The sequence below is a fragment of the Syngnathus acus genome, chromosome 2 (genome assembly GCF_901709675.1).
Source record: "Syngnathus acus chromosome 2, fSynAcu1.2, whole genome shotgun sequence".
Taxonomy (NCBI): domain Eukaryota; kingdom Metazoa; phylum Chordata; class Actinopteri; order Syngnathiformes; family Syngnathidae; genus Syngnathus; species Syngnathus acus.
The window spans coordinates 15748946-15775601 of NC_051088.1; the positions used below are offsets into that span (position 1 = coordinate 15748946).

The window sequence follows — 26656 nt, forward strand, 5'->3', positions numbered from 1 at the left end:
GGCTCTTCCCATCTCTGCTGCTTGGTGCTAGCTCGTCTGTCTCCCCTTAGCATAAGCTGAGCCTAGCGAGCTGCTAGCCGCCAGCATCATGTCGCAGGCGCTTTCGGAGGAGGAGTTCCACCGTATGCAGGTAAGAATAGAACGGCGGCACGCCCGTGTCACACCTTGCCGAGTTGTCGACCCAGTTCAAGTTGTCTCTAAGCCGCCAGGTGAATGGTATGGATGCTAACTAATGTTAGCTCCTTCGGGTGGGACGAGCGCTGTGTAGTTAGCTTAGCCTAGCAACCCCGTGACACACGAAAGGATACATTAATACTGTCGTTGTTGGTATCCATAAGGTGTGAGAGAGTTTAACAAGCTGGCCTGCGGTGCACGGTCAACACTACTGTCCGTGCTTGCCCTGTCGGCGTCTGTAAACATCCCCATGACGAAAGCACTCTCAACCACATCCGTTTTATTATTACAATGCAGTCATACGTAACATGTAGTTCCAGATAATGTCACTGATCAACGGAAGTTTTAAAAGGCAGGTTGCGTATTAAAAAAAGAAATTGTACAGTTGCGCTACAAAGTAGCGCGATGCTAATCACATGACTTGACATGACGTATTCGTTTGTGTCGCACAGGCTCAGTTGCTGGAGTTGAGGACACACAACTATCAGTTGTCTGATGAGCTGAGGAAGAACTCCGCTGGTAAACAAAACAAAACTGCTTCTGTTTTGTGCTCCAAACTAGCATCTTCATCATGTGACGTGATGGTCATGAGAATGATGCTCTTGCTGTGTGTTTCAGAGCTGACCACCTTGCGTCAGAAAAATGTGGTGTTGGAAAGAGATTTTGTCAAAGCACAGAAGGTAAATGCATACTTGCCATTTTGGATTGTAGAAAATAGGAAGATTTTTTTTCATCTGCATATCGGCTCAGTTTCTTTGCCAGGTTTCCAAGTTTTTTTTCTTTATATTTACCCCATGCAGTAATACAGATTGTATTTTTCTCATATTCAATAAATTATTCTGTTTACCATTAAGGATAATGGATAAATGAGCAGTTTGAGTACCTGATAAGGTAAAATCATAAGGTAGTACTGCAATGCGCTTAGTATGCCGTTTTTCTTGCACATCAAATTAAAATGTGTGCCACCGACTGCTCTATGTGACCAGCTTATTGATAAAGTATAAATAACAGCATACAATATTTTGACCAAAGTGCAAAAGGGCTGCCTGGTGATGAGCATTCATTTCAATTAAAATCCTTTGCACCGCTGGGATACCGCTGTCGGGTTTCCATAGCAACCAGGGGTGGAATTTTGTGAAAATCTGCAGGTCAGGTACGCTGTAAATAAGGTTGAAAATTGTGAATCTCTTCCATAAATCAGGAAATTGGGCAAATATGTAACTGTGTTTATTATTATTATCATTATAAATATTATTATTATTATCTTTGTTTTAATTTTTACTTCTTTTCTGTCTGTAGGCTCTGAATAAGAGCAAACGAGCCCAGGTGAGTGGTTCTCTTACTTGTTGATACTATCATTACCTGTCCGTACAGTACGACTACAACAATTGTAGTAGAACTACATTCCAGCAAAAATAGCACAACACACAGAAGCACATAGCACAGCACTACTGTAACATCACAACGCTGCTACAACAGTACCACAATAACAGTAACAGAACTCAACGGCAAAAGAACCACAGAGCATCAGTAGCATAGTACTACAATAGTAGTTCCACAACAGTGGCACAAGACTAATACAAAAGTAGCTTAACAGTATCACAGCATTTGGACAACAGCAGTACAATATTAGCACATAACACGATTGTAACAGCACAACATTTCCACACTCACCTACTAATTGAATTAGGCACCCCTGAATCAAAGTTAACCTTCTGCAGGAAGTGGAAGCACTGCTGAGTGAGAATGAGATGCTTCAGGGGAAACTTCACAGTCAGGAAGAAGATTTTCGACTTCAGAACAGCACGCTCATGGCGGAACTTTCCAAGGTAGTGCCTGTGATGACTGTAAACAGATCAACTGTATCAGGTTGATATTTGCCACTTTTGTTTTCTGGTCATTTCTAGTTGTGTATGCAAATCGAGCAGCTGGAACAGGAAAACCAGCGTCTTAAGGAAGTGGAAGGGGTGGCAGCTTCCCAGCCTCTGCCCAACACCACCTCCAGTCCTGCTGATGAAGAGCTGCTACGTCTTCAGGCTGAGAACGCTGCGCTACTGAAGAAAGTGCGAGGTTTGTTTGTTGAGACACCTCTAAACACCGGGGTCTTCTAAAGGGGATATTTTCTCCAAATGTCTTGTAATCCAAATTCAGTAGTCGATGATCTTGCCCTGTTGAAATGAATACAAATGGAATTAATCCATTCCAGAACAGCCACCCACCCCTCCCTCATAATGTGACTCGCTTAAGTAGCATTCAGTTAGTTTTTCACTCTGAAGGTCCATGTGAGGTGTGTTGTTCCCCTCCAGCTCTTCAGGAGCACTGTAATGCAGAGCAGCCGAGATCAGTGCTTTCTGATGGCGACCAGAACGCTACCTCACTGAAGGACAGATCAGTAGGGGCCAATGGTGTGCCTGATGTCAATAGCAAAGGGGAGGAGCCTGCATCAGAAGGGGACAATGTGAGTGGGCAGCAGGTGATTGGCATACACTGTCCTAGTCAACTTGCCTTCTAGTTAGCGTGGAAACTGACTTTGTTTCCTTCCTTTTTTTTTTTACAGACCACAGCTCGGATGGAACAAACGCAGTTACATGGTGAGATCATTTGTATTATGTATTTACACCCCATGATAGTCACAAGCCGTTAGACGATGTAGCTTTATTGAAACCCACCAGGTGGTGCTAAAAGGCCATCAGAGTCACCAGCAGTGGCAAAACGAATATGGCTGTATGACTTCAGACTGACATGTATCGCAAATAGTATGTTATATTGTTGTGGTACTATTTATACTACAAATAGTTATTTGGCGTCATTATACCACTGCTAGAACCCTACTGCAACAGAACCAAAGCACTATCACTACCACAAGTGAACCCCCAGAGGACACTGCATCTGGCCCCAAGCATCCCAACCTTCGATGGTGTAAATGGTTTATTGTGTGTCTGGCACACTAACTGTCAGACTGCCCCTGCTGTGTCCAGCGCCCCCTTTAGGCCTGTCAGAGAAGAGCGTAGAGGAGATTGTAGCTAAGCACTCAGCGCTAGGCTGGTCGGCTGCTCTGTGTCCAATAACTCACTGCTTTGGAGCAGAGCTGGAGGTCGCCCTGAACACCCAGCATGAGGAGAAGAGGCTGCTGAGGGAGCAACTGCGTGACCTGGAGGTACACGCGCACACCACTTACCTGTCATTCAGCTGTCACTGGCACCCACCTGATGTTTGCCTATCAACCTAAGTCATCATCATCTTCTCATAGTATGTGACTGTTGTTATGTGACTTCAACATTCAGGTGAGCAAACAGGCTGAACTCTCCAAACTGCAGGATGAATTGTCAAAGGTAAATGCTCACCAGTGGGTAACCAGTTTTTTGACCGATCCTAGAATGATGCGGACTTTTGTCTTTCAGTTGTCTGACAAGTTAAAGAAGAAACAAGAAAGGTGCGACCTCTTCATCACTTTTTGACCTATTTTGCTTGTTTTTATTAAATCATTTATTTAGCATTGCATTTCACAATTTAAAACTATCCACAAGTCCTCAACTCTGCTAGACCAGTGCCAAGTATGGGTTTTGCTTTTAGGGGTGGGTTTTGACTGATTCTTGATGATGCGCTCACCACTTCAAATAGTCTTTTTTGCCCGTCACAGCTTCCAGCGTCTTCAGGCGGAGAAGGAGGTTCTGTACAACGATAGCAGGTCAGAGCAACACATTGTCACGGCGGTCCACTCTGACAAGTCTGAGACCCATCCACTGTGAATTTATCCACTTTTCCATAGGACAAAGATTGAAGAGATTAATCAGAAGAAAGAGGAGGAGCTCAAGTTGATGAACACACGAATCCAGAAGCTACAGTCAGACTTGGCGGCAGCCAATCAGGTCAGAGGGTAATCTCTGGCCGTCACCATGAGAACGATTGTGGTATTGTGATGTGAAAGGGTAATCATCCAAGTTGTTTTTCTTCTGCGGTAGGTGACGACAGAGCTGAGAGAGCGGTTTCAGACCAGCGACAAAGAACACCAGCTGGCTGTGAACGCTCTCAAAGAAAAGGTCTGTTGACGTCTTTTGGCAAGTCCAGCACTTCTTCCGCTCTTTCTGCCATATTGGACGTTCTGCTGTTCTTCGGCTTTCTCTTTACTGGTGTCTTCCCCCATTTTTATCTGCCTTTGCCTCTTTCCTGCCCTCTGCTGTCGATGCGCTGACACCACAGGTAGCAAGTCAGAGCGCAGTGAGTCAGGAGCAGGTGGACAACATCCTGCAGGAAAACGATGCTCTGAGGACTAACTTAGCTGCTCTAGAACAGGTAATCTACAAGGAGAACATGCACAAAACTATATCTCAGAAAACAATATGGCTGAGTGATTATGGGTCAAGATGACTTAAAAAAAGAAAAAAAACCACTGCCCTCGAAGATGAAGAAAATATACTGTGATACTTTGTTGGTGCTTTGTGTGTTTCGAGCTTTACGTTCTGTCCTCCTGCTTGTCCTTTTTGAAAGTTCTTGTCATGCTTTCTGCCTGCGAGGCTACTCTCGAGGTCATATCGCTTTGTCAACCGTAGAGACGAGCACATTTTCAGGTGTAACCATTGATTGCAGATTCAGGCCAGCAAGATGCAGGAGCTCAACCTGCTGCGCGAGCAGCAGGAGGCGCAGGCGGCCGAACTGCAGCAGAGTCGGGCAGAGCAAGAAAAGCTATTGGCCCAGAGGGATGACCTGGACTCGCAACTGCAGGTGATCTTGATGACCTTCATTTGACCTTTGTTTTATTGGTTATTTTCAAAGCAGTATTTCTTATGGAGTTCAATTATTAATTTAAGATCTTTATTAACTCTGCTGGAAAATGCAATCTTGCAAAGCTTTCCACACTCTTGTTTTCATTGGGCTAATAAACCTTAAGGCCTTCACTGATGCCTTAGTGACCTTTCCAGCTTCTTGCAGGTGAACAATTTTCCTCGGTGGTCTTCTGAGACCTATTTTAAGTGAGGCATAGTTCACATTGGGAAAAACGTCTTTCGAATGAAAATCTCAACATGGGTACATTAGGGGCGCTATAATCAACACCTCCAGTCTCATCACATTAATTTGGGTTGGTTGACCTCCAGCCGATCAGCTCTTGAAAAGACTATTAGACTGCACCCAATAAACACATAAAAACACCTAATTGTTTTGGGGCAGACTGTATATCTTATAAGAAGATGAAAAGGTATGACCAAGATATGCAAACGTTTAGGTTATTTCATCGGTTAGCATAAGGTTTTCTTGCAACAAGCTGTCTCCTTGATTGTGTCCTTGACTGGCTCCCCATCAGGAGTCAAGTTTTGCAAACAGGAAGTTGTTGGAACAATTAACAGAAGAAGGACAAGAAAAGGATAAGCTACTCAGGGAGTTGGAGGAGAGCAAGAAGGTATACACACACAGACACACACACACACACACACACACACACACACCATTTGGTTTGATAATACCAGCTAATATTTGTACTATGTGTGTTTCTATGCAGACAGCAGAGAAGAGGAAGGCCATGTTAGACAGTATGGCCATTCAGCTAAATCAGGAGACGTCCAACCACAAGGAGGCACTGTCAGACCTCAAACTTCAGCACGAGAAGGAGGTGAGCTGGACCAGCACTGTTGTTGTTTCTTTGCACAGTATGGTCGAGACTTTGAAAATGTGCTCTTTGCTGCCTCAATGGAAGCCACTGCAATACTCTGCTCGCTTATGTCGCGTCCTTCAGATCCTTGGCGTGAGGGCCCGCTATGAGAAAGAACTTCGAGGTCTTCACGAGGAGAAAAATCGTTCAGAGGAGGACATTCGGCAACAGCTCAGAGACGAAAAGGTGAAGAAGAAGAAGAGGAGGATTTAACGGCAATATCATGAAACATTTTTGCCTTTTAGGCTCGTAGCAAAGAGTTGGAGAGTCTTCAGACCAAAGTGAAAGAACTTCATGGTCAGCTGCAGTCCATGGAAGAAACCAAAGGATGGTTTGAACGACGGCTCAATGAAGCTCAGGTGGGTATTGAGAAAATAATAATCATGCTTTAAATCACAGGTGGGCAAAGTACATTGAGCCTTCTTCTTTAATTTGATCATTTAAATGATCAAGAATCGTGAAATGTTGAATTTTATAAAGATAATGAAATTTTACATTATATTTACTGTGAAGCGCTGGAATAGGAAAGGAGTGCCGTGGTCGCCAATGCACTTTTCAGCTTTTTATCGAATGTTGGGGAAGTTTAAAATGCGGAGTGAGCATAGCTGCGCAGGACCTGTTGTCACCCACAGCTCACACTCAGACACTCGTGACAGTGTCACAGAGATCCAATACAATACATATAGTATTTTCTCTCTGTTTTATGTGTATATATATATATATATTTTTTTTTCTCTCCATTTTATACTATACTAATTTTATACTTTATACTTGAATACTATATTTTTTAGATTCAAATACTTTTACAATTTGTTTAAGTGTGTTTTAAACATTTGTGTGTCTATGAATTTAAATGCGGTTAATGCATGTGAAAGATAAATAGGGATTCACTGCATTTACTTGCGCTGTTCGTGCGTGTGTATGTGTGTGTGTGAGCAGGAAAACACAGACAAGTTGATGTTGGACCATCAGGAAGCTGTCAAATCTCTCCAGGAACAACACATACTTGATCTACAGGTAACAGACAGAATGGGTGGTGCTCTCTTTATATATGTATGTATAAATAATGATTAAAATAAATGATTCAATATGGTATATGACATAAATTATAAATGATGTTTTGTTGTTTAATGTTTACATTGTGTCGATTACCGGAACAATGGCTTTTACATTGTGGAGATTAATGGAACAGTCAATTTCCTTTGTGTATCAATAGAGTAGCTATCTAGCGATCTACAGTGTCTAAACTCTTTATTTAGATCGCCAATATTTAGAAATAATACTAACAACAAGCACAATAAGAGGTAATAGTTTGTCAATTGTATCTATTTGAATTTGTGTCTGGTGGAGTGCCAAGTCAATCTTTAGTCATGTTGCAATTTTTGAAAATGTTGTGTGAGAGGGTCCTTCTCACGTTTGCCAGATATTTTACATGCACACACCCAAACTTTGAAGAAAACAAAAAGTCTATGCTGCCCTTATGTGCGCTTTACGCTTTACGGTGCAGATAGTTTAAATGTGTATTTTCTCTTTGATAAATACAATCATTAAACGCGTACTTGTAATAAAATCGGCCTAATTATTTAAAACACACAAGTATGATAGATATGCACTACAGGACAGGGGAAATACTTTTTTTTTTTTTTTTTTTTAACCGTATGTTGTCATGTATGTACACCTCAGGCTAAGCAGGCCGAGGCGGAAGAGGTCCACAAGCAGCTGTTAGAAGTCCAGAATCAGCGAGAGGAAGACCACGGCGCCATTGCCAAACTCAAACAGGTCAGGAGGCACACTATATTCATATTGCAATATATTGTTTCTTAGCTGATTTTATATACTATCACTTCATTGTTGTCTTGTGAAATTGTTGTTGGCAAAATACGAGGACAATATTGCACTGAATCAGCGATTTTTACATTGCAAATCAACACAATGTCATTTAATCCTCCTGTTATGTTGTTTACCAGAAACTACAATGATGTCCATTAAATTTTGATGAAGGGCATGCTAAATTATCCCAAATTGTCAAAGAACTACATTTGATGGTATATAAATGGGTCAGTTTGGCCTGCAACACAAATGAAGGGTTAGGGTTAGGGTTCAAAATACATAACCGTTGAGAAGAGAACTTATCTTCTGCTTCTGCAGGAGATCAAAGACACAGTGGATGGCCAGAGAATAATTGAGAAGAAAGGAAGTGCAGCGGTGAGTGTTGGTGGAAATGTGTGCGCGTTCATGACCGGGGTTCCGCACCTTTGGAGTAATGCTTCATTGCAGAACACAATGTGTAAGCCACAAAGTTGCATGGATTTTAACATCAGCTGATTGGACTGCTTAGTCATCATTCCTGGCTCCAAGGGCCTGTTTATACGAGGATGCTTGCCGGGTGAAAACTGCCAAATATTCCATAAGAAGTGCCTTTCGTTTAGTCAGTGACAGCATTCGGGGGGCGGTGGGGGGTTATGAATCTCACAAACTACCCACCGAAGTGGAAATTGGACTACGCTGTGTCATTAAAGCCATTTTGAATTGTTGGTGGAGGGGTCTGCCGAAGTGCCGACTTTTATGCGGAAGACTGACGACGGATGAAACGAATGAGATTTACATGTTTCTATTTATATGCACGTGTGTTTATAGTTGAAGGACTTAAAGAGACAGTTGCACCTGGAAAGGAAGCGAGCAGACAAACTACAAGAGAGACTTCAAGAGATCCTAACCAACAGCAAGAGCAGAACAGGTATGGGCCCTCACACCTGCTTTTTCACAGCAAAGCCTTGAAATGATATCCAATCTTTGACGCCGTCATGCTCAATCCATATTGATGGCCACGGACAAAAATCTTCCGATCAGGGCTCACTTAGCAGCATCATGTGAACTCACCAGGAGGTTCTGCCTCATTGCGGAACCTTCTTCTAAATATTTCATACAGCGCTTTGATTCCCTCTGCCCACACACGCGCACGCACACGCATACACACACACACACACACACACCATGTATAATCTATAAGGACAGATAAATGTTTAAAGAGCATTTCTGGACATTGGCGAAAGCTGACAATCAGACATAAAGTAGGACCAGGGCCGAACCGATTTTTAGCCTAATGCCAATCTCAATATTTGGCAAAACAAAATTTCCATGCACAATAGAATAGAATTACTTTTTTGTCGTCTTACCCCAAAGTTGGATTTGTCTTATTTGCTTTAAAAGGGGCATGTTTTTTTACCCAAAGACATGTCCTTTCTTTTAAGGTCACGTTTAGACGGCCTTTGCGTGCTGCCCAGAGTACACACAGTACACCCTTGGCAATGTCACCTACTCGCAAATGATTCAGTCGAGCATAACTACAACTTTTAGGTGCAAACGGCACCTATTGGCTCATCTTGGTATTCAGGTTGCCAGTTATAACAATCAAAGTTTGCGCTTTGAAATTAGCCGGTGTTACTAGCTAACAGGAAGTGGCGCCTTCTTCTCCGCGCAGGTCTTGAGGAGCTGGTCTTATCGGAGATCAACAGTCCCAGTCGTACTCAGCAGACCGGAGATTCGTCCTCCGTCTCATCTTTCTCCTACCGAGACGTAATGAAGGAGAGCCAGAGCGTCGGTCAGAACAAGGTGGATCGCGCCAGCCCAACGAATATTTGGTGACGTCGGGGGCACGTGTGTAAACGTCTGTACTTGTCACCAGTCGGGAGGAGGAAGTCCTCAATGTCAGCGTGCCGCCGAGCTGTCCGACGACGAGCTGGGTGAACTATTCCAGAGGCTCGCTGAGGTTCAGCAGGAGAAGTGGATGCTGGAGGAGAAGGTCAGTTCAGCCATTGACATACCGAATACATGGAGTTCAGCGCATATTGTGGGTTGGTCCATTGCTCAGGTCAATGAATGGGAATGGTTTAGTACAAATTGAAGCTTTGAATCACGAGATATGGTACTTAGGTCAAGAGAAGATTCTGCCCTGTAGAGTCCGGAGAGGTTTTAGTCCTGATAGAAGCTACTAGTTCTATCCCAAAGGAATGTTCTAGTACCTGAAAGGTTATAGTCCAGTGAAGGTTGCTGTCCATCACTGGCCTCTTCTCATTGGTCGCCGGTCATGTCACATGATCACGAATGTGTGCTTGACAGGTAAAACACCTGGAGGTGAGTTGCTCGTCCATGGCAGAGGACATCTGCAGAAAAAGCGCCATCATCGAGACCTATGTCATGGACAGTCGCATAGGTGAGCACAGGCCAGCCAATCGTCCGCATACTAATTCAGTAATTTTCAGAAAGTTCCAGAAATGCAGTGACTATTATTTTTGTACTATTTACTACAAATCGATTTACTAATTATTTAATCAAATTAATAAAACTGGTGTGAGATTAAGTTTATTAATATTTTAATTTGATTATTTGCAGTAAATCAAGTCACCGCCTAATGGTTAAAAAAAGACACTATATATTATTTACGGTGTCAGAGATTATTGTCGTTTTGTCCTTATCGTGCTTCTCCCTCCCTGGTGGGTTTAGACGTGTCAGGCGGTGCCACGGGTGGCCACGGAGTTTCTCAGGTTGACCGAGGAGGTCTGGGTTCCGTCTTGAGGGATCTGGTGAAGTCTGGGGATGAGAACCTGCGCGAAATGAACAAGAAGCTGCAGAACATGTTGGAGGAACAGCTGACCAAGAACATGCACCTTCACAAGGTAAAATCCAACCCACTTGGCTCAGCACTCGCGCCAACTTCCGAGCTCGATCAATGAAGATACAGATTATTTATTAGTGTCATAAATTCTCAAAGTAGAGCTCTGCTTTATCAAGCATGTGTTCAGATAGACAACAAAAACATGTTATTTTCTTTCCCGACTATATATATATTTTTTAATAATATAATGATAAATAAATAAATAAATTATTTGGGTGGCTGTTTTACTAAGACGCCTCATTCACTAAATCCCCGCCTTCGCTCTACTCTCACACGTTTGTAGGACTTGAGGTGCATTCAAAGACCGCTCACAAAGTAGGACATCTAAAAAATTCGAAAATAAACTCAATGCACTAAACAGCAACAACTAGTACGGGAGCAAATTGCAATGGGTACGTTGAAACATTTTATAATTCATTTGATGCACCGAAATCAGAACAGCCGCATGTCAGCTCAAGTTGCAGGGACAGCTACTCTGAGAACAGGAATGCTCCAAGATGAGGAATGGAGGAAAACACCACTTTGGAGGTGTTTTTGGTGAGGAATTAGCATGTTAACATGGCTAAAAGCTCAAAATTGATTTAGCATCATATGGCTCCTTTAAATAAACTATTTCGGAATAGAATGTCTATCTCATGTTTGAATTTCCGGTAGGCTACTTTATTTTATTTTGATGTTGGTCATGATAATGGTGATTGGAGAGCTAAGTGTTTTTGAAGTGGTTTAAAAAAAAAAAAACCTCAGTCCACTTATGGGCGACATCTCCAGCAGCCATCTTTGATAGGGACTCCAGGGGCACAAAAAAACAGAAGACATATGTCTGTCTGTCTTTCTTCCAGGACATGGAGGTTTTGTCCCAGGAATTAGTCCGTCTCAGTAAGGAACCAGCTCCTGATGGCAGTTCAGCTGGCTCCGGTTGAAACTACTTCCTGAGTCATCCGTCCATTCATATTCACCTCAGATGGAAGACCAAGCTGAGACCTGAGACTGATTTCTGGCAGGTCTAGAGTGGTATTTAAGTGAGTGATTCCCAACCAGTGTGCCAGGGCACATTCTTGTGCTGTGAGAAATCATCAAATTTCACTCAATTGATCAGAAATTTATTTATTTACAACAAATAATTCACCTTTGTTCATCTACTATGCCAGTGACTAGTGACGGACAGAACAAATAAATGAGCTTCTATTAGATGGCAGAAAGTATATATAATTGACATGTATCCAATTTGTGTGACATTTTTATTTGATGGTGTGCTGTGCCATGAGATTTTGAACTTGAGTATGTGCCTTGGCTCAGAAAGGTTAGGAATCACATATTTAGGCCATTTGAGCTATGTTTAAATGCTGGAAGTTCTTCATCTATTCGTCCATCCAAAGCATGTAGAGAATGGAAATGTTCATCTCATTATTGTTCTTAACGAATGTACTGTAATTGAATTATACAAAACTCACATGATTAGGTTCCACCTGAACCTGGCTACAACCTGACAACTTCCGTAGCAATTAAATACTTGATTCCATTCTACGGGCAAGTCCTCCCACCCTACAGTATATGAAATAAAATGGTTTGAGGTATCTGGTGTCTATGGCCATATCAGTTCAGTCCATCACGTCGGGCTACGTCTACGCCCTGGCCAAGGACCGGGAAGTCCTACATTACGTTATGTCATTTGGTATGTGGCCGCCGCAACTATTTGCCGGAGCACCTTTCACAGTCTTTTACTTCGAATCAAAGCTTATATGAATGTGAGTAAAATATGAATATATATTTAAAATAACTTGTTATTTTTATTGCTTTGTTTTGAAACTGTTTAACATCGCGTCTGTAAATGGAATGGTCTTAATTGTTGTTGGGCTGTGTCTATGTCCTGCTTATTGTATCAGATCTTATTTATAAAAGAAAACAAGAGTTTGCTATCTGTTTTGCCTTCACTCTTGAACACTACTTGGTGGCCCTTGACTATTTTCAATACTGTCACATGCCCATGGCTTCTGTTTTTCAGCTCTCACATTTTCTTGGCATTCTCGGAGTCTGTCTTTGTCTTCTGAGCCTTGGAAAGAAAGTGACCTGAAATTAAGCAGGAAACGTGATTTCTATCATGAAGCAAAATAAAGTGAGTGAAAAATCACCTTCATACCTTTGCATCATTGGTTAGGCTGTGCTGAAATTAAACTTTTGGAGAGTCACGGTGTAATCCCCCCCCCCCCCCCCCCAGTTTGTCACAAGATGACTATAAACAGAAGCCTCAAATAACAGTTTGAATGTTCACCAATAAAACCTCGTAAAATTAGCCGCCAAACTGCCGTGTTTGGCTGGTGCATGTCTTTTCTCTACGAGTCACATCGCTCCAACTCAGGGTCAAAAGTTTCAGACGTTAGTTTATTTTGCGATGTAAATGTATAAATGGGCACCATGTTGTTGCCAATTTTCAGCTTTGTCGACTCAGTGATTGACCTCCACTCTGCTGCTTTCTTGTCATATGCAAATCAATGTGAAAAAGATTCCACTCATGTTTTCTGGTTCTTGGCGAGAATTATTAGTGCTTAAAATGTTGAAAGAATGGTGCTTGAAGAGTTCTTGAAATATTGACTTTAATGACTATTTTTCATAGCTGTGATGTTAGCTACAAAGTTAGCAAGCTAGATGTCAAGATGGGGAAATGCAACAAATTCTGAACCTGCAGTGGCCAGCTTCCAGCCACTTTGATTGAAAAAGTTTCTTCTTTACCAGGGAATGTGACTCCTCTTTCGGAGTAAAAAGTCACAAAGTTCGGAGGCAGGTGTCCGTCGGGAGACGACACTAATTAACCGTCCACGACTTCCTGTTCCGTCGAGAGATGAGATTACGGAGGTGAGCGCTCCGCTTGGCCTGGCAGCGTCTGATTGGCTGAGAGTTAATTGGGTGTACTCCTAATTAAAGACAAGCTCATGCGGAAGGCTGCACTTCAACTAAATACTCACCATGCATCAGTGATGTCATTAACCTTTACTACTTTCAAACTGTTAATGACTTTTTCTTTTTACTTGGGGCTATACTGTATGTTTATCCAAACCGATCAAGCAATTAATTTTTTTTTACGGTAGCACGCTGCTTATCATTAAGTATAATCAAGTTCATAATTATGGCCCAACTACTACTATGGTCATTACAAAATTACCATTATATTAATAACTACATTGAAACAAAATTACATATTTTAATCTTAGTTTCATTTCAATGTCACTCTAATTACAATAACGGTTGCAAATCAATGCTAATGTTGGCATACATATTAGCGGCAATGCTAACTGGTCAAGAACATGTGATATAATAAAACTAGTTTCATATCAATTTAGACACTGAGAAAAATGGTTGCATTGGTTTAATCGACACGAATATGAATGATGACAATTCTGCTGTCTTTTTTCCATCTTCCTCTAGATGGCTTGAAAGGTTTTAGTAACAGGATCGTCTATGTTGAGAGAGACGCTATCAGAACAAAATTGCACCTATTTAAAATGTGTCTACCTTAATTTTAATAACTGCAACAACATTTCCTCAAGAAGTCTGTAAAAAAGATGATTTTATGCTTATTATCTCTGTTCTATTTGGTATGTAAGTCATCACAAGAGGGGGGCACAAAAAGCCATTTTAGGATGCGCCTGAGAGCTAATTAGTTTTTAAAAATTATATTTAGGGAGTACTTTTATTAAAAGCTACAATCATATCTTGTACCAGGACAAATACATTTTTGTCAACATATTATTTGAAATTTCATGGTATGGTGGTGCAAGGATGACGTGGATCTTATCGTTTTTGTAGCAAAGTAGTCATCTGTATCCAAATTGACAATGTTTGTTTTTTAGGGGGAAATGAGTACAACCTCTAAAAAGGTCACCCAATAGCGCCCCCCTGGAAAGTTAGAAAATTACAAACAAAAGCGATTCCAAAAACGGGCCTTCAAAAATGGCAACTGTGACACTTTATTGCAAACACAGCGATGATGTCACGAGGATGGCAAAGGGAACAACTGCCTTGCTACACAAATCCCAACGTCTGGCAGCCAACAGAGGAAGTCAGTGTCCAAAGTTTAAAAAATTCACAAGTTTTTCTCTTGCAGCGCCTGGCTAAATATAGAATGTGTGTGTGTGTGTACGCGTGTGTGTGTGTGTGCGTGTGTGTGTGCATAACAGCCCCTCACTACCCCGAACAGGAAACTGTTATTAGTAGAGGGCACTCACATTTCCACTGTGACAGTGAACACATCACCGGTTTCATCTTCTTGTGCTACTAAAAACACACTTTTACAGTGAACAGAGAGAGGACACGAAGGCACACGCACACATATACAGTACACATGCACACAAAGCCTGAGGAGTATTGATCAGACTGTAATGAGAGCCTTCACGTTTGTTTTTAGCTTGAGTGGGAGAGGGAGATGTGGCACTGCGGCACGCACGTGTGTATGTGTGATCAGTTCAGTGTGTGTGTGTGTGTTGGCGGCTGTAATTGAAGTGCTGGTGTGATCACATGATGGCGCCCCCGCTACTTTTCTATCATGGCGGTTGTTCGCGCCTCTTGCGGAAGTGGATGCACACCGATAGGTGGTTGGTAGATGGAACCACTATGCTACCAATGACTCTAACCGCATCTAAGTGAACCACTGGTAGTAGCATTATTGCAGTCAAGGGAACCACAACACTAGCAGTGACTGTGGCTAAATGTATAATAGGCTCATGCAGAGAGACAGTCAACACTACTCTCAATGACTAAATAAACTCCATTCATATTAATCGTTTTGTCCTGAGTGTAAAGAATGATCCCTGCGAGTATCGTGCTGCTGTCTGTCTACATGTGTTACTGCACCGTTTGTGTTCAAATATCTGTTGTCTAAAGGATTGTAACACAGTGAATATAGTAGATGCTAATTGTTAACACACCTTTGATGTTTTCAATTATGTGTTAACATTAAGCTAGCAGTAACATTTCGAAGGCAAGTTGCTTAGTGGTCTTAAATAGACATATTGATATTTTCTTTTTATGTTTTGTTTGACTCATGCAGACCTAAATTTTCTAGAATGATGTCGGCCTATGCACAGTCTTAAAATAATACTGTAATATTTAATAATAATAATGGACTTTGATGAGATGAGCATATTTGCAAGTGTTGTGGTTGAGTTCCCCACGCGATTCCTCCTGGTCGCGCTGATGCATTATTTACGAGTCGGACTCGGCTGACGATCGATGCGACCTTCATGCAGGTCGTCCTCAGCTCAGTCATGACCAATCAGGACATTTGCTTCATTACAGCTGCTGTAATTGACTTTTATGATGATTTCTATTTATTTTGTTTGGGTTCAAAGGGGATGGCTCGATCAGTGCTGACCAAGTATTTTTCCAACATCATAGCCGTCAGATGGTCATAGGGTCAGTAAAGTAAAGTAAAAATACTCAGTCAATCAGTTTTTAGTCATTTGTAAGATACTTACGTATATTTACTTTCTGACAATTTTTTGGTTAGTTATACTCGCATACCGAGATACCGAGTAGGTCTGGACTGTTATGGACTCTAGCTGACGATAAATACTGACTCCTTTTGGCCTAGACTTTGGTAGGCCTCGACAGTCTCAGGTCTAAAGTGTCTTAGTGGTGGTCTTCCTATTGCTCTGCCTGTCACTGTCTGGGCGTACTCCAGAGGGAAAAAAACTCATAAAAGTGAAGACGCCTGCCTTAATGTAAACATGGCCTTTTATTATTTTTATTCTTGTATTATTTACTTTTTCTCTGTTGCATTTATTACAGTTGTTCTCTTCGACACAGGATCATCCTATACCGTCTTTTCCTAGGTGCTCTTTTCTAATCTTTAGGAAAGCCAGTTTGAATCTGTACAAATCTAGTTTAGGGTCAGTGTGAGTGTATTTGCGTCAGTTTGAGCCTTTACAAGTCAGTAAATTGGAGTCTGTAATTGTCAGTTGTCATTGTGAGTTCATGAGTCAGATTGAGTCTTGGCAATTCAGTGTGAGTCAATACGAATTAGCCTCAGTCTGTACGCGTCACTGTGAGACTTGAAGAGTCCATTTCAATCTGTACAAGTCTGTATGAATCTTGAAGAGTAAGTCTGAGTCTTTACAAGTCAGTGAATTTGAATCTTTATTTGTTTGTTTGTTCCTTTACAATATCAGTCAATATGAGTCAGTTTGGATTCATATACTAAGTCAGTATACATTTTGACTCTTCAAGGGTCTGTATAAGTGAATGTGAGTCTACCGAGTCAGTTCAAGTATTTACAAGTCAGTGTGAGTATGTTTGTCTCTTTGAGTTTCTGTTTCAGCCAATTTGAGCCTTTACAAGTCAATTTGAACCTTGACGAGTCAGTGTGAGTCGAAGGTCCACTTCAGTACGCACAAGTCAGTGAGTGTCCATACGATTGAGTCAAGGAGTCAATGGGACCATGTGGCCCCCTCCCTGGCACACATCCCCCTCGTGGACACGTGGCATATTGCTGATGAGGTAACTTTCAGCCATGAAACTTTGATGATACGAGTGCGACGTTGGCAAAACGACAGCTGACCAGCACGCCCTGGCATTCATTATTGAGTGTGTGTGTGTGTGTGTGTGTGTGTGTGTGTGTGTGTGTGTGTGTGTGTGTGTGTGTGTGTGTGTGTGTGTGTGTGTGTGTGTGTGTGTGTGTGTTTGTGTGTGTGTGCGTGTGCAATTTTGCGCAAAGGTTTGATTCCACTTAACTGTCTACTGTTTTAGTATGGAAACCATTGCGCAATTAACACATGATGACAGTGTGATGAGGAGGACAAATAAGTAGATGATAAGTGATGACCAATGTGTATGTGAAGTGTGTACGTGTGCTTGCATGCAACTTTTTGTGTGTCGGTGTATACATGCATGTGAGAGTGTCTGAGCATGTTATCATGTGTGTGTCCGTGTGTATATCATATGTCTATGTGTTTGTTTATGCATGCATGCATGTATGTTGAGGAAAAAAGGAAGTGAGAAATGACATAGAAAGAGAGGAAGAGAAGCAAGAGGGTGGAGCAAGCCAAAGAAGGTGGAGTCTCAGTGTGTGTGTGCGTGTGTGCGTGAGAGAGAGAGAGAGAGAGAGAGAGAGAGAGAGAGAGAGAGAGAGAGAGAGAGAGAGAGAGAGAGAGAGAGAGAGAGAGAGAGAGAGAGAGAGAGAGAGAGAGAGAGAGAGAGAGAGAGAGAGAGAGAGAGAGAGAGAGAGAGAGAGAGAGAGAGAGAGAGAGAGAGAGAGAGAGAGAGAGAGAGAATGACAGCAGATGTGCTTGTTGCCGCGGCGGCAGAGCACGACAGCCCGAGAACGTAAAAGAAGACTCGTCCATCTTCGCCTTTGCTTCATCACTCCCCCCCTCTTTTAATCCGGAAACAACTTCTTCTTTCTCATCACCTTCATCCTCCTCTTCTTCTTCCTCCTCTTCCTGGTGGCAGGGTGTCAGAAGCAGCGGAGGTAAGTAGGATGAGATGTGTTCCACATTCACTTCTGCCCAGAATAGAACGGGATGGAGCAGAATAGAATAGAATAGAAGTTGAGCACAGGCTGCAGCAGGATGGTCAACAACATCGTAGAAGTAAAGTCAATTGAACACAACATGTGCGTGTGAATGTGTGACATAATCCAGTTGTATAATTAGTGATGAACTTTCATGTGTTTACATTTATGTTTGTTAGTGCGCACTCACGCACACACGTTATTAATATGAATAATTAATGAACATTCACACACACTGGCCTCTCTAGTTTCCTCTAGCCTGGAAATGACTGTTTTTTTAAAGCACGGAAAGTTCATTGAGTTGTAACTATGCTCTCGAGTCAATACTTGGGAGTCCTATGTTCTCCTGGCTTGTTTCGCTCTGTGAATCTAGTCAAGGAATGCGACTCAGAGTGACTCCATAGAATCAGAATCAGCTTTATTGGCCAAGTTTGTGCATGCCAAACAAGGAATTTGACACCGGTTGATCTTAGCCTCTGTGCAACATTTAAGTGACTTACAACATTCAGGTGACTAACAACATTTAAGTGGCAAGAGTCTGCCTTGATCAGTTTTAGTCGAAACTAGACAGTTAGTCAGTAGTTAGTCAGTTTGCATCGATGAGTGTCAGGACAAGGCAGCTTGAGTCTGCGCAATCAGTGTACAAGTCCGTGAATATAAGTCCATATGAGCCAGTTTGACTCTTTGTGAGTCGATATTTGGCTATGTGAGTTAGTGAGTGCAGGTCTATACCGGTCGGTACACACGCACAAACTAAATTTCCTGATCGTCCATTTGGCTGCATGACTTGGTGTGGAGTGGGCCTGTGTCAGTAGTTTTCTATGGGAGTCAGTGAGTAGGCAGCAATGCAAGTCAATGTGAGGCTATAGGAGTCAGTTGAGTCCGTAAGAGTTTGTTCTGATGAGTCAGTGTCTTTAAAGGTCTCTAGCTTTGAGTTGTCAATATACCTGTTAGTGTGAGGCAAGTGAGTCAGCTCGTGCGAGTCTATTTGAGTCAGAGTGGGGCTTTATCAATCAGTATAGATCTCAGAGGTTTACTCACAAGGGTGAGTCTTGTTGAGTTAGTCTGAGTGTATGCAAGTTAATGTGAGTCTATACAAGTCAGTATGAGTCTCCACAAGCCAGCTTTGTCGAGTCATGAGAAGCTTTTAGGTTATTAGGCTATGTGACTCAGTGTCAGTCTTTACGAATCACTCTGTGATTTGTGACTCAATACGAGCGAGTCTGTTTGACTCAAAAGGAGTCTGTGTGAGTCAATACGAGTTTGTTTGAGTCTATGCAAGTCACTATGAGCATGAGTTTGTTTGATGAGTTGGTTTGAGGGTTTATATCTTTTTAGGAGTATCTGAATCCGTGAGACTGAGTCTCATCAATGATGTTTCTATCTTCTACATGCATCCGACTCTAAATGCTTCAGGCTACACTTTTCCGTTTTTTTTTAGGGTTTCTGTCTTCTACACGCCTCATTTGTTAACATGCTTCCATCGTAGTACTTATGTCTATAGGCCTCAGAAGCATGTAATAGACTGTCTTCATGCATCGGTCTTTATGTCGTCACGCTTCTGTTTTATGTATGCTTGTGTCTTTATAATCCCATATACATGCTTCAGTCTTCTACGTGCTTCACTCGACATGCTTATGCCTTCATGCTCCCGCCTACATGCAGTCTACTTGTCTCAATCTTCTACATGCTTCTGTCCTCACACTTCAATCTTTCATGCTCTTTGTCTGCATGTTTCAGTCTTCTTCATGCTTTAGTCTTTTACATGCTTCTGAATACAGGCTTCAGACTTCCACATACTTTTTTTCTTCATGCTTCAGTCTTTGTGTTACTGTTGGGTTCAATTTAGAGGTTTTCATCCAACACATACACACACACACACACACCCACACCCACAGCACAAGTCAAAAGTCTGTTCATGAATTATGAATCAAACTTTCAGCCTGACTGGACTCTTCTGACTGGGTGCTCTCACGTGCACACACACACCCACGCACACACACATGCACACGCACGCACAAACACAGAGTCAGTAATCAGATTACTGTAGATTTTTTGAGAGCCTTCCTCCTGAGGCCTCCATCCTTTTTTTCCATGTGTCTGCTCCTTCTCACTTTGTCGCTATTTTTTCCCCTTCATCTGACAGAACAACCAAACATGGACGGTGAGCCGCCGATGCTCAGCCAATGAGAGCAGGGAGCGGCAACAGGAAGCTAGGACAAGTGAGAAAGAGGGCGGTGGCGACGTGGAGCTGCAGATGAAGCCAAGAAACACTTAGAGGAGGAGGAGGAGATAGTGTTGAGCTTGCAACTTCGCTCGCATCATCACAATTTAATACGATCACGGCCTGGCAACACACACATGCACACACAAACCCACACACCCATTTGGATCTGAACAGCAACTAAGTTGTTGTTCTTTACCCCAAGTGTGATCAACACTTCCTGCAATTGTTTTAATGACGTGACGGGCAGCAGTGATCGGTCCCCCTCCCTACCTCTGCCCCTCCCCCTCATCAACATGTCAAGCCGCCGCATCACCAGGAAGTCAGGACAGGGTCAGTGACACACCCCACCCTACACTCCTAACTCCGAGTGGGTTTGATGCAAGATGGCGGCTGGCGTGGCAACATGGCTGCCGTTCGCGCGGGCGGCTGCCGTGGGCTGGCTGCCGCTGGCCAAGAAGACTATGCCCAAACCTCCCGTGGACAACTCGTCCAGATCAGACGAAATCCTCTATGTCAATGTCAGCGGGGTCCGCTTTCAGGTAAGGGGGTCAACAGATGGTCGGTGGGTGCAAAACCTCCGTTTAACAAGAGTCTCAATGTGCAGTAATTGATTCATTCTGAATGCAGCCACGTCCCTTGTGAACTATTAGCCTCACTTGAACTTTTTGACCTTTTGCCACATTTCATTTGAACCTTTTTTCTTTTGAATGAAATGTAGGCAATGCAAAATGATTCAACCCCCCCCCCCCCCCTTCTCTCTCAGTGCAGCCAACTTGAGTCTAGAGATTCCCTGATGATTTCTGAATGATCCAATGTTGACCTAAATGACTGATGATAAAATCTTTGAGTAATCTTGTCTCACTATGACTGCATCTGCTCCGCGATGGTCACAGAGGTCTGTTAAAAGAGCAACAAACAGCATCATAATGACTAAGTAACACATCAGCCAGGTCCGGGTTCAATTTATGGAGTCATTTGAAGCAGGATTAGGACATAAAAAGAAGTTTTACATCTCTCACGGAGCATCTGTTTGATCAACCATATTGAAATGGACCACTGCAAAAATCACAACTTGTAACCCTACTCACGTCCTCAGCACTCCTGAATTAAATCCTCACCTTTGTTGTTTGTTCAGACATGGAAGAATACACTGGATCGCTATCCCGACACGCTACTAGGGTCCTCGGAAAAGGAGTTCTTCTACAACGACGATACGCAGGAGTACTTCTTTGACCGGGACCCCGAAATGTTCCGCCACATTCTCAATTTCTACCGCACCGGGAAGCTGCACTACCCGCGATACGAGTGCATCCAGGCCTTTGACGAGGAGTTGGCCTTTTACGGAATTGTGCCCGAAATCATCGGCGACTGCTGCATGGAGGTGAGCAAAGCCCCTCCTTGTGCGTTAGAGCTTTTAACCGCTGGCTTTATCCTTGATGCCAAGGAACTATGTTGAAGTGATTGGAGGCATGTCATTTCAATTAAACTAGTGCCTGATGCCCTCTTGTGGCATCTTGGTGCCGAGGAACAATATGAATGTGATTTGAGGCGCTTAAATTAAACAAAAGTAGTGCATTGCCACCTTCTTGTGGCATCTCGGTGGCAAGTAACTATGTTGAACCTTTGTTTTAAATTAAAGTAGTGATTTGCTCCTACCCTGTGGAATCTTATTGCCAAGGATCTATGTTGAGGTTAGGAGCTTCATTTGGACAAAATTAGTACTTTGATGCCATCTTCTGGCATGTTCATGCCAAAGAACTTTGTTGAAGTGAGGAACTTCATTTCTACAAAGAAGTGCTTTGGCAACCTCTTCTGGCATTCTGGTGCCGAGTAAATACGGTACAGTGAAGTACATTGAAGAGTTTCATTTAGACACAACTAGTGCATTGGTTTCAAGATAGGACCTTTACTAATTAATTTGCTGTCCTCTTGGCGCCAAAGAATCATGTTAAAAGTAGTGCTTTGACATAATCCTGTGGAATCTTGGTGCCCCTAAATTGAGGTAAATTGAAAAGCTACATTTAGACAAAAGTAGTGCTTTGACACATTCATGTGCCAGCTCAGTGTCAGGAAACTATGTTGAAGTGAAGTGAAGAGCTTCCCATCTGACAAAACAAATGCTTTCCCTAAATTTGAACCCTTTACTTGTCCCTGTCCAGACTGCAGTATGTAAGTGAATAATTTTCCCTCTTCTGCTCTGAAGGAATATCGAGACAGGAAAAAGGAAAACCAGGAGCGCCTGGCCGAGGACACGGAAGCTAATGAAGCGATGGACGCTCCTCTGCCCCCGCATAGCACCCACAGAGAGCGTCTGTGGCGAGCTTTCGAGAACCCGCACACGTCCACCATGGCGCTGGTCTTCTACTACGTGACGGGCTTCTTCATCGCCGTGTCGGTCATCGCCAACGTGGTGGAGACAGTCCCTTGCCGGCCTCCCAAGGGGAGCGTCAAGGACCTCCCATGCGGCGAGAAGTACCAGCTGGCCTTCTTCTGCATGGATACGGCGTGCGTGCTCATCTTTACTTTCGAGTACCTGATGCGTCTGTTCGCCGCGCCCAGTCGCTGCAAGTTCATGCGCTCGGTCATGTCGGTCATCGACGTGGTGGCCATCATGCCCTACTACATCGCCCTGGTCATGCCCGAGAACGAGGACGTGAGCGGCGCCTTTGTCACGCTGAGGGTCTTCCGTGTCTTCCGGATCTTCAAGTTCTCACGACACTCGCAGGGTCTGAGGATTCTGGGCTACACTCTCAAGAGCTGCGCCTCCGAGCTGGGCTTCCTGCTCTTTTCGCTCACCATGGCCATCATCATCTTCGCCACCGTTATGTTCTACGCCGAGAAGGGGACCAAGGGCTCCACCTTCACCTCCATCCCGGCCTCTTTCTGGTACACCATCGTCACCATGACGACATTGGGGTGAGTCGCCCCTCATTGCCTCGTTCGCTTGCGTGTCACCATAGCGACCGCGTTTGCCTCGTATTTGTGTGTCCCGCTGAGTGCACCTCCCACGCCGCGCTGTTCGAGCGTGGCCGCCCATCCGCATCCTGCCGCCGCCCACGCGTATACAGTAATCCTTTATAACGACGGTCATGGCATCTTAACCGATGTGCGCGGTCACGGATGGAGAAGCGTACACTTTCATACTTCCAACGGTAGTGAGTCACATCACGAGCTTTAGTGAGTCACGCTGTGTCCCCCTTCATTGTAATGTGTCCGAACATGTGTCTTCTAGTAAGTCACAGCATGTATTCATCTGGAATAGGAGTCACAGTCATTTGTGTCTTCTCGCATGTTGGTGACATGTTAAATTCAGTTAAGGGGCAGAAAAAGTAGTGGGTTGACGCCATCGTGTGGCATCCGTGCCGAGGACCGATGTTGAAGTGAGGTGTGGAGTTTCATTTTAAAGAAATGCACTCCTTATTGTCAAATGGCATTTAATGACAAAGATCAAGGAGCGCTGCAGACATGTAGAAGGTTTGGCCATCAACTTCAACGTAACATGCGGAAAGGACCGACAGCAACCATCCAACTAATGATGAATGAAATGTGATGACTTACAGGAATAAAGTCGGAAGAAACAATCGTCAGAAAACGTGACAGCAACAGGAGACAGGACTCCATAACTAATACCCTGGTGCCCTCCAGTGGCTGGAGGACCCCTGTAAACATTTAGACAAAAGTAGTGTTTTGTCACAATTGTGTAGCTCCTTCGTACAGAGGAACTGTCAACATGAGTTGAGGAGCTTCGATTTCAACAAAAGTAGTGCCTCTCATTCATCAGCTATGATGAAGCGAGTTGTGGAGCTTCATTTTGATGAAAGTCGTGCTTCGTTGCCATCTTGTGGCATCTCAGTGTCCAGGAACTATTTTGAAGTAGGTTGAGGAGCTTCATTTCAATGAAGGTAGTGCTTCGCTGCCATCTTGTGGCATCTCAGTATCAAAGAACTATTTTGAAGTGAGATGAGGTGCTTTATCTTGACGAAAGTAGTGCTTCGCTGCCATCTTGTGTCACTTTTGTGCCAAGGAATAACAAACAAAGTGATATGAGGATCTTCATTTTAGACAAAGTCAGTGCTTTGCCACCTTCTTGGTGCTAATGGATTATGTTGGAGACTTTGTCTAACCTTCATTTAGACAAAGTAGTGCTTTGCCGCATCTTGTGGCATTGCACCGCTAAGGAAATATATTTCACTTAGATATAATCATCTTGTGACATTTCAGTAAACTGGTTATAGCCTGATGTCGTTAGTCAGCGTTTCATTGAAGTGTGTCAGCGTTTCATTGAGGTGTGTTGATGATTCTATTACCGCCACTGTATACTTTTCTGTGTTTTAATAGACTGTTTTCACTGTCTTTGTAGTAGTATCTTTGTTGTATCTAAAGTGCTTTGTTACAGCTGTCGTAAAATGCGCTATATAAATAAAATTGTTTGTATTGGATTGGATTTAATCGGTCTGAGTCACTGCGTGTAGTCAGGTTCATGTTTGATGTTGTGTGTCAAAGTGAGTCGTAACATGTGGAATACTTCACAGGGTGCCTTTGCCATTTGTCAAGTTGTCATCTGGAATTGCACGTTAAAGAAGGAGTCATAATTGTTCTTGAAGCGAGTCACAGGTTACTCAGAAACATGCTCCTCGTTGTAGTTGTGTGTTGCTTCAGTGGAAAGATCGCGGGTTCGACTCCCAGCTCAAGCTCACAGCCGTCGTACTTTGACTTTAAGAGAGGCAATTACAGAAGCTTCTTCTCTGAGCCTTATTTTATTTTTTTTTGCTGCTCTTTGTTTGCTGATTTTGTTGTCACAGGCGCACGGTATCGGCTTGTCTTTTTATTGCTCTGCTCCGCTGGCCGCCACCGCAATGACGACGGCCACGATGCAGAACTTATCGCTTGCAATTTCAGCATCAACAAGAAAACTTTATAATGGACCGTACCCTATCAATCTTTTTTTTTTAAATTATGACTAACATGGATGGATGGATGGATGGATGGATGGATGGATGGATGGATGGATGGATGGATGGATGGATGGATGGAAGAGTGGAGGGATGGAAGAGTGGAGGGATGGAAGACTGGATGGATGGATGGATGGATGGATGGATGGATGGATGGATGGATGGATGGATGGAAGAGTGGAGGGATGGAGGTATGGATGGAGGTATGGACGGATAGAGGGAGGGATGGATGTTACATTTGATTTGAAATGTCTTCTATGAATAACCAGATGAACTAAATATAGATGCAGATTTTCATGTCCGCTTCCACTTTGTATTCATCTTCTGTTTTAACTTGCATTGGCGGGTTCAGTAGCTATCGTGTGTGTGTATATGTGTGTGTGTGTGCGTGCATGTGTGTGTGTGTATACTGTGTACAACTGTACGTACAGTATATGTATGTGTGAAGTCGGTAATGCGCAATTGTTACTGTATAAAGTAGTAGTGAGTGTTACTGTGTAAGTCTGTGTGTTATCGTTAGAAGCAGTTGAATTTTGGACCTGGGACTTGAGCAGTGGCTTACATTTCCACCTCAATACCTTTGTTGCATTTGTTCTTCCCCATCATCCATGACGCAAGAATGTTGACCAGTCAATTGAGTACGATTTAGCTCAAGGACCGAAAAAGTCCAACGTCACGCAAAGTCTGTACGAACGCCAAGCGTGATGAATTTGAAATCTGAGTCGTACATGTCGGTCGGTGCTTCTGATATAGTTTAGGACAAGCAGACCTTGCCTGCACATCAACGGTGTCTCTCCCACAATACACCTGATTGAAATGATCAGCGTCCTTATCCAGTTCCTGCAGACCTTGCTGACTATCTGAAGGGGCGACACCAAATTATTGTTGTATCACTTTCGCAGCGAGCGCTTTTTCTGTCATAATTGTCAGTCATAGTTCCTGTGAGTAACTTGTGTTAACTTTGTCAGAATGATTTCAATCTTGTTCTGATTGATTTTGTTTTATTGTTACTTAAGCATTTCCTGCATCAACCCTCTGTTGAGATTCAGTTCAGTCCCTTATGGAATTATTTTGTTTTTTGTGTTGGTTTTCCGTCAACCTTTTGTCTTCATACACTTTCGTTTGAATTTTTTGACTTGACCCTAGTACCTTATGTTAACTTTTTCCTGCGTGGTATGTGCATCTTTTGTTTGTACTTTTGCTACTTTCCACACCCCTGAAGTTTAAAAACAACCCAATTTGCGTTAAAAACTGGGCGGATCAATATTCTGGGTCCATTTTCTTTTTCTTTTTTTAGCCTGCAGTTTTACTGTGACAACTATCATTGCTTTTTGCCATCACCGCTATCATTAGCCTTTGCTTTATCAGCCATGCTAAATGAAGTTGAATTGCAAAGAAATGTGTACATTTATCCAAACTTATTGAGACAATGAGTGCAAAAATGAGCGAGGGAGAGGGAAAGAGCAAGAGTGAGAGATGTGCT

The 26656-nt window shown here is 43.0% G+C and overlaps 2 protein-coding genes across 5 annotated transcripts in view; both read left to right on the plus strand.

Moving 5' to 3' along the window:
- On the plus strand, positions 1-12627 carry gripap1 (GRIP1 associated protein 1). Of its 3 annotated transcripts, none has more exons than XM_037273310.1 (29): positions 1-130; positions 627-693; positions 793-854; positions 1474-1500; positions 1896-2003; positions 2082-2244; positions 2481-2647; positions 2732-2765; positions 3153-3331; positions 3459-3506; positions 3576-3607; positions 3815-3862; positions 3944-4043; positions 4137-4214; positions 4375-4467; positions 4762-4896; positions 5474-5569; positions 5669-5779; positions 5903-6004; positions 6064-6177; positions 6758-6835; positions 7502-7597; positions 7967-8023; positions 8456-8555; positions 9300-9430; positions 9504-9620; positions 9938-10031; positions 10322-10494; positions 11333-12627. In XM_037273310.1, exons 1-29 carry the CDS (start codon positions 89-91, stop codon positions 11411-11413), a joined length of 2733 nt encoding a protein of 910 aa, XP_037129205.1. In that variant the 5' UTR covers positions 1-88; the 3' UTR covers positions 11414-12627. The 3 variants fall into 3 exon arrangements, with proteins under 3 accessions (XP_037129205.1, XP_037129222.1, XP_037129214.1); XM_037273327.1 differs by having other exon boundaries at positions 3261-3331; XM_037273319.1 differs by lacking the exon at positions 4375-4467.
- The window catches only part of kcnd1 (potassium voltage-gated channel, Shal-related subfamily, member 1), a 22272-nt gene continuing 8137 nt past the window's right edge, over positions 12522-26656 (plus strand). Inside the window, exons 1-5 of one of the 2 annotated variants that reach the window (XM_037273340.1) lie at positions 12522-12606; positions 13224-13343; positions 20141-20760; positions 21357-21602; positions 22425-23137. In XM_037273340.1, the coding sequence (XP_037129235.1) occupies positions 20605-20760; positions 21357-21602; positions 22425-23137 (1115 nt within the window). In that variant the 5' untranslated portion in view covers positions 12522-12606; positions 13224-13343; positions 20141-20604. Of the gene's footprint in view, positions 12607-13223; positions 13344-17735; positions 17953-20140; positions 20761-21356; positions 21603-22424; positions 23138-26656 lie in introns of those variants that run through there. The other variant, XM_037273349.1, reaches the window with a different exon arrangement.